This window comes from Euphorbia lathyris, chromosome 2, assembly GCF_963576675.1.
Source record: "Euphorbia lathyris chromosome 2, ddEupLath1.1, whole genome shotgun sequence".
NCBI classification, from domain to species: domain Eukaryota; kingdom Viridiplantae; phylum Streptophyta; class Magnoliopsida; order Malpighiales; family Euphorbiaceae; genus Euphorbia; species Euphorbia lathyris.
Genome location: NC_088911.1, coordinates 30,390,557 through 30,397,938, shown reverse-complemented (window position 1 = coordinate 30,397,938; position 7,382 = coordinate 30,390,557). Strand labels below are relative to the sequence as shown.

The window sequence follows — 7,382 nt, the reverse complement described above, 5'->3', positions numbered from 1 at the left end:
AATTTCTTTTCGTACTTCTGTATGAACCAACAGTCCCTTAAAAATTGAAACTTTAGTATAATACTACCATTTTATTCCCTCCCTTGTAATAAATCCAAGTTATGTCTTATCCTTTCAAACTAGATAAGAATAATTTACACGTATATATAATATAGAAGGTTGAAATTACTACTACATTAATTGTTGTATATGTAACATGTGAAAGAGAATAACTACCTATCTTCTTCTTCTTTTTTTTTTTTTTTTATAAGTACAACACCTAACTTTTAAATTATACTAGTATTTAATTTATACGTATACATGTAATGTAATATGGAGTATCTAAAAACATGCCAGCTTGAGCTTTAAATAATAACGTGTACCATAGTTGCCCTTTGACCCAAACTCATCATTATTCAAACCGAAACCCGTTGACATTTTCGATGCCATTCTTGTAATTATCAACAAACTCAAGGGTTATTAATATTTCTTCTGCTATATATACTTCTCTGCTCATTTTGTTCCCAAAAAAAACAAGAACACATATATACACTTCCAAAATGTTCCCTGCTAACTTTTCCTTCTTCAAAACTCTCTTTATTTACTTCTTAAGTTTTTTCCTTACAAAATATTGCAACCCAAAAATCCTTAGAAGAAGCTTAAGCAACCTCTACTCAAGTCAAAGTAAATACCAAAAGTACCCTTCTTTATCTCATAGATCAGACTTATCAAACAAAGTTTTGATCTTTAATGTAGAAGGAACACTGCTGAAATCTCCATCTTTATTTCCTTACTTCATGCTAGTAGCTTTTGAAGGTGGGAGCATTTTAAGAGCTTTTATTCTATTCCTATTATACCCTTTGATTTGCTTAGTTGGTGAAGATAGAGAAATGGGGTTGAAGATTATGGTCATGGTTAGCTTTTTTGGAGTAAAGAAAGATAGTTTGAGAGTTGGAAGGGCTGTTTTGGCTAAGTTTTATTTGGAGGATGTTGGGTTTGAAGCTTTTGAGGTGTTGAAAAGAGGTGGAGTAAAAGTTGGAGTGAGTGATTTTCCTAGAGTTATGATTGAGAGTTTTTTGAAAGATTATTTAGAGGTTGATTTTGTTGTTGGAAGAGAGTTGAAATCAGTTTGTGGGTATTTTGTGGGTGTTTTGGAGGATAAAAGTAAAAATAAACATGTTTTGAATGTTGCTGAGAAGATATGTAATCAAGATGTTGTGGGTATTACTCGGTTTAGAAGATCTCAAGATCATGATCATCAACTATTCTCTTATTGCAAGGTCAGTTTTTATATTTATTACTATTATTAATTAGAAATCTTTACTTTTTTTTTTTGAAAAGATAAATCTTTACTTATTGTTTTGTTGTTTTACTTAAAATTTTTTATCAATTAGATTCATTTGAGTAGAAAATAACCTCTAACGGTTTATATGGTGCAATAGACTAATAAATTCATGACAATTAACACTTCAATCAATATTATAACATTATTTTATTGTTTAAGGTTTAATAAATCATATCAAACTCATTAGGCAAACTCCAATGGTATAAGAGCATTTCTAGTTGTTTGTAACTTCTATTATGACATATTAGGAAAAGTGAGAGATGGAAAGTAACAATCCGTAGAATAGGTTGTTATCTGAAAATTGTATAGGGTAAAAATAATAATTTAATTAATATAGAGGGATTAGAAGCGTAAATGTCTAGGAATCAAAAGCAACATAATTGCTGCTTTTGGGAGGCGCTAGACACGCTATAACTAGCGTGTGTACTACACGCGTCAAATGCATCTGGCGCTTCCGTGATGGACTGCATTTTGTTGTCTTTTAATTTTACATGTTATATGGAACAGAAAGAGATTGTAACCTTTTTTGGTAACAAACCGCAAGCAGTAACAAATACTTTAATGGTGGGTTATGACTCCACATATGAAAGTCGCAACCAATCTCTATGGATTATGAATGCTCTAACTTGGATATTATTATCCTATGTGGAGTCATAACAAATCACAAGAGTGGTTACTTCTAAAATTACTTTGTTACTTGAATTTTTTTCTAAAAAAATCTAAAAAGTAAAGTTATAAAAATTATGAACTGCGTAGCTGTGCTAGATTTAGCGCGTCAGTGCTGTTCCAACCTTTATAATTCTACTTTTCAGGAGGTGAATATTACGATTCTAGTTTTATAAAATTATGCGATCTGCAAAATTACGATCTTGGTCTTGAAAAATACAATTTCGATATCTACTATTAATTAATTTTTTTAATCCCATACAATTTTGAAAGTAACATCCTTAGAATGAGATGTTATTATATTTAAATTTTGTCATTATACTAACAAAAGTCACGATGGTTGTTACTAATGATTACAGATACTTTTAAATATTAATATAAAAACTACTGTTAGACTTTACTCTTGGAATTTAATTATCAGAGTCTAAAAATAACTTTATATTAATCACTAAATAAACCTACGAATGAAAATTTAGAATACTCTCTAATTCAAAAATAATAATTAGAAATAGATAAATAAAAAGGTTATTGTTAAGATTATTTAGAATATCATAAAAAAAAAATATATAGCTTTTTTGCCTAAAATTTCTCCTATCTACATTGGTTAGTTATGTGTCCCAATAATGCTTATCAATACATGCTTGTGACAAAAGAAATAAAAATACGTGTATGTATGGAATTTAAGGACGGGCCCAGAATCCAAAAAGAAAAAGAAAAGTCAAAGTGTAGAGGTCCACTAAGGACTGCATTTTTCCGTCCACTAATAAGATATGCATGTTTTCTATAAAATATATATATATATATATAAGTATATGCATGCTTTAAATTTGGGTACTTTACGTTTCAATATATATATAAATTAAATGTTGCTAAGTTGATAGATCAAATCTCTCAACCAAAACTTCATTTAAATAGTTCATAATTAATTGTGGATTGCTATTCGTCGTCCCTATTTTCCTTACCGTCGCCTCCTGTTTGACATTTTTGCCCTTTTCATTTTTCATTCAAAAAAATGAAATTCTCTCAACCCCGAAGAACAAAACGAAGAAAAATCATACCTCCAAAACAATGAAAAATACTTGAACATCTAAGTTTCGTATTAACCAATAATCTGAAATTTAACGAATTTAACTTGAAACGAACTTTTTTTCCGTTGAATTTACTCTAAACGGGTAGCCCATACGGTCCGGTCCATGGACCGACCGTATGAACTACCAGTTTTGCCTAGGCAAAATCGGGTGGCCTACCCCTTTTTACCTAGGCAAAACGGGTAGGCTACAAAATCGGGTAGCCTACCCGTTTTGCCTAGGTAAAAAGGGGTAGGCTACCCGATTTTGCCTAGGCAAAACTGGTAGGCTACCCGTTTTCCTTTAGAAAAACGGATTTATTTATTTTTTTAATTATAATAAATATTAAAAATTAATTGGACGCCTCAATACGTATTTTTTATTTCCAATTTATCTATACGTTTTTCTATCCAATCAATACATAATTTATCAATAATTGAATTTACGTTCTAAAAGATAAATAAATAAAAATTAACAAATAAAAATTAATTGCACGCGTTATTACGTATTTTTTTATTTCCAATCAATAATTTATATATACGTTTTTTCTATCCAGTCAATACATAATTTACGTATAATTAAATTTACGTTCTAAAAGGTAAATAAATATAATTTACCGAATAAAAATTAATTGGACACTTCAATACCGTATTTTTTATTTCCAATCAATAATTTATCTATACGTTTTTTCTATCAAATCAATAATTAATTAGTTAATTTTTAATATTTATTATAATTAAAAAAAATCCGTTTTTCTAAAGGAAAACAGGTAGCCTACCAGTTTTGCCTAGGCAAAATCGGGTAGCCTACCCCTTTTTACCTAGGCAAAACGGGTAGCCTACCCGTTTAGAGTAAATTCAACGAAAAAAAAAAGTTCGTTTCAAGTTAAATTCGTTAAATTTCAGATTATTGGTTAATACGAAACTTAGATGTTCAAGTATTTTTCATTGTTTTGGAGGCATGATTTTTCTTCGTTTTGTTCTTCGGAGTTGAGAGAATTTCATTTTTTTAAATGAAAATGCAAAAATGTCAAACAGGAGGCGACGGTAAGGAAAATAGGAGCGATGAATAGCAAAACCCTAATTAATTCGATTAGTTTGAGCGTTTCTACATATCATATACCTAGTTTTCAAAGCTATTGAATTTTATTTTTTTCAAGAACAAAGCTATTGAATTTTTCACAACCAGGTCAAAAATTTGGGTCAGGTCCAGCTAAATCGAATTGATCCGACCTGATTGGACTGGTTTTAACAACTTCAATTTTAATTTATCGTTTAAGTGTTTACTTGGATTCAGTTAAAAAAAAATAAAAATTACTTAACAGTTCAATAATTAAGCTTGTATTATTACTAATCATTGATTAAAATGTGTTGTAATTACAGGAAATTTACTTGGTTAGAAAGACAGATAAAAGAAGCTGGCAAACCCTACCCAAACAAAATTACCCAAAAGCCCTTATTTTCCACGATGGTAGATTGGCAAGCAGACCAACACCACTAGCTACTCTAGCATTGTTAATGTGGGTCCCATTCAGTTCCATCCTTGTTCTAATCAGAGCCGTTGCCGCCTTATCTCTCCCCCACTCTATCTCCTTCCCCATATTAGCCTTCTCTGGATTCCGCTGCACCATATCACAGCCCATTTCTTCCACCACGGAATTAAATAACAATAACAAAAACCCCCCTCAAAAAGGCCTCCTTTACGTGTGCAACCACAGAACATTACTCGACCCTCTCTACCTCTCCTACTCATTAAATAAAGATGTAACTGCGGTCACGTACAGCTTAAGTAGAATGTCGGAGATACTATCACCAATCAAGACCGTCCGATTGACACGTAATCGCGATGAAGATGGGAAGATGATGGAGAAACTATTAAATGAAGGTGATCTTGTGGTGTGCCCAGAAGGAACCACATGTAGAGAACCGTACCTCTTGAGATTTAGCCCTTTGTTTGCTGAAATGAGCGACAAAATTGTTCCCGTCGCCTTAAATACTCATGTGAGTATGTTTCACGGTACAACTGCGGGTGGGTTAAAGTGTCTTGACCCACTGTTCTTTCTCATGAACCCTCAACCTACTTACACCATTCAGATACTTGATAGCGTTTCTGGGCTGTCCGATCGAGATCAGAATTCGAGATTTGATGTTGCTAATTATGTGCAAAGTGAGATCGGGAAGACTTTGGGATTCGAGTGCACCAAACTTACGAGACGAGATAAGTACTTGATCCTGGCCGGTAATGAAGGATTTACAACTTCTCAAAGTAGTAAAAAACTTCATTAATGTGACAAAATTGAAATCAAGTCTGCAACTCTAATGGAGGCAGATGGTATATAATTTGTTTAATCACAATTCATAATTCTTAATTAATTAATTAATTAAATATAATTTCTTCAATTTCCCATTCTTCATTTTAATGTTGACAAATTGTACCCAAGAAATGAAACATATATGTCATGAATATAACTATAGATGTACTTTGTACTAACTCTAATATTAAATGATTTTGTGTATCTATCTATATAGGTTTTTTTTTTGTGTTCTTTTAAGCCGGTGTTCATATTTTTTTCGGATTTCTTTGTCTGTCTAAATTGTATTTGTTGTCTATTATATTCTTTTATTTATATCTTTCCGGATTTAGCAAAAGTCGTAGATCAACATATATATGTGTGCAACAAAAAAAATGACTTAGAACTAACTGTTCAGAATGACCTAAATGATATAGATTGAAATGCAATTGCTCTCTCGTGTATTTGGATTTCAAAGAAGTATATGTTTTTTTGTTTTTTTTGTACCTTTTATGGCTTTGTTTTTTGTATTCGTGTTCGTCATTTCGTGAATCTTGTGAGATTTTATTCCTTACCATTTTCTTATTATACTTATCCTTATTTCATCTAATAAAGATATAAACATTTTTATTAAAAAATACTTTTTATTATATATATCTTAAAATCTCTTAGCATGCATTTTATTCTAAGGTTAATACGCATATTTGCCTATGTATTTGTTCGTTTTCACACATATATCCCTATATCAAATAAACACACAAATGTATCCTTATATTTTTTAAATAACACCAATAATGCTTTAATCTAACAGGAGAAATTCTACTATGGTCCCGGTTCATTGGACCTTACCAATAGAAACATGAAAATTGTGGACTTTCTTTCCTTACACCAATCATCTCCCAATGAGGTAGCATGATTCTTTTTTTCATTGGCTGGGTCCATTGCACCCGGTCCACTATAGAAGTTCTCATCTAACAAACTAAACTTATTTGACCTAACATCATTAGTCTAGTCATTAAACCACTGCCATATCACAAACTAACACACTACACATCATTAAATAACACCAATAATGCCCTAATATGCTCAAGAGATGAAACTATCATCATTATTATCATTTCGCAAGTTTAAAGCATATAGAAACAATCCAGATCTCAGAACACAGACATTCTCCATATCTTTGGGCATAACAATAGATTTAAAATGTGGGCAGCGAGAATGGAAGATTGGGAGGGTGTTTTACCTGGTTCTCCTACTAGTAAAAAAACATCAATGTTATTGACCCTTATTATCTTCATGGAAATTCCTCAAATTTTGTAGAGAATTGGCTCTGTTTTCAACCCAAACCCCAACTTTTCACCAGCGGAGATGGAGGAGAAGCCGCAAATTTTTAATCTCGCTCTGTTATTGAAGAAGTTGATCTGATGTTGTTTGTGAAGATCATCTTTTTTGAGATCCTGCTATAGGTACTGTTAATTTGAAGTTTGACCATGTTTCAAGAAATTAAAATAAAAGAGAGCAGAAGACCTTCTACCATTTTTCCAAGCAAATATTTCTCCTTCATCAGTGAATAAAACACTACAAAAATTCTGAAATATAATTCTTCATTCTATCTTTGCTTGAATCCATTCCGATGATAGTCGCCAATTTCTTCCGGCCGGAAAATCTCTGTTGCCTCCCTAGTGGGTATCGACAGAGATGGTGTACTTGGTGATTCCGTCTTCCCCTCTCTTTCCCGGACGTGTTGTAGAAATAGTAATTGATTTTTTTTAATTTAAAAGTGGTACAGGTGTCATAAGATGAATCAGATGTCTTTTGTGTGAGATGGAACTCTGTTTGTGCCACATTTGATATTCTGTTAGATTGGGGTATATTTATTTGTTTTTAAAAAGTTTCAGAGTATATTTGTGGATTTATTTGATATAAGGACGTATTCTTTTAAATTTGATGAATCAAAAAAAGAGGGTTATACTTATGCTTTCTATGTCCTGACAAATAATGACTAGCTCTAGCAAAACAATGTGCTACCGTTTTT

The 7,382-nt window shown here is 31.7% G+C and overlaps 1 protein-coding gene across 1 annotated transcript; it reads left to right on the top strand.

The window, feature by feature from the left end:
* The first annotated feature begins 511 nt into the window (after window positions 1-511).
* LOC136217615 (probable glycerol-3-phosphate acyltransferase 3) lies at window positions 512-5,456 on the top strand. Its single transcript, XM_066004214.1, has 2 exons — window positions 512-1,259; window positions 4,440-5,456. The coding sequence occupies exons 1-2, from the start codon at window positions 540-542 to the stop codon at window positions 5,340-5,342; spliced, it is 1,623 nt and encodes a 540-aa protein (XP_065860286.1). The 5' UTR covers window positions 512-539; the 3' UTR covers window positions 5,343-5,456.
* The last annotated feature ends 1,926 nt before the right edge of the window (window positions 5,457-7,382 follow it).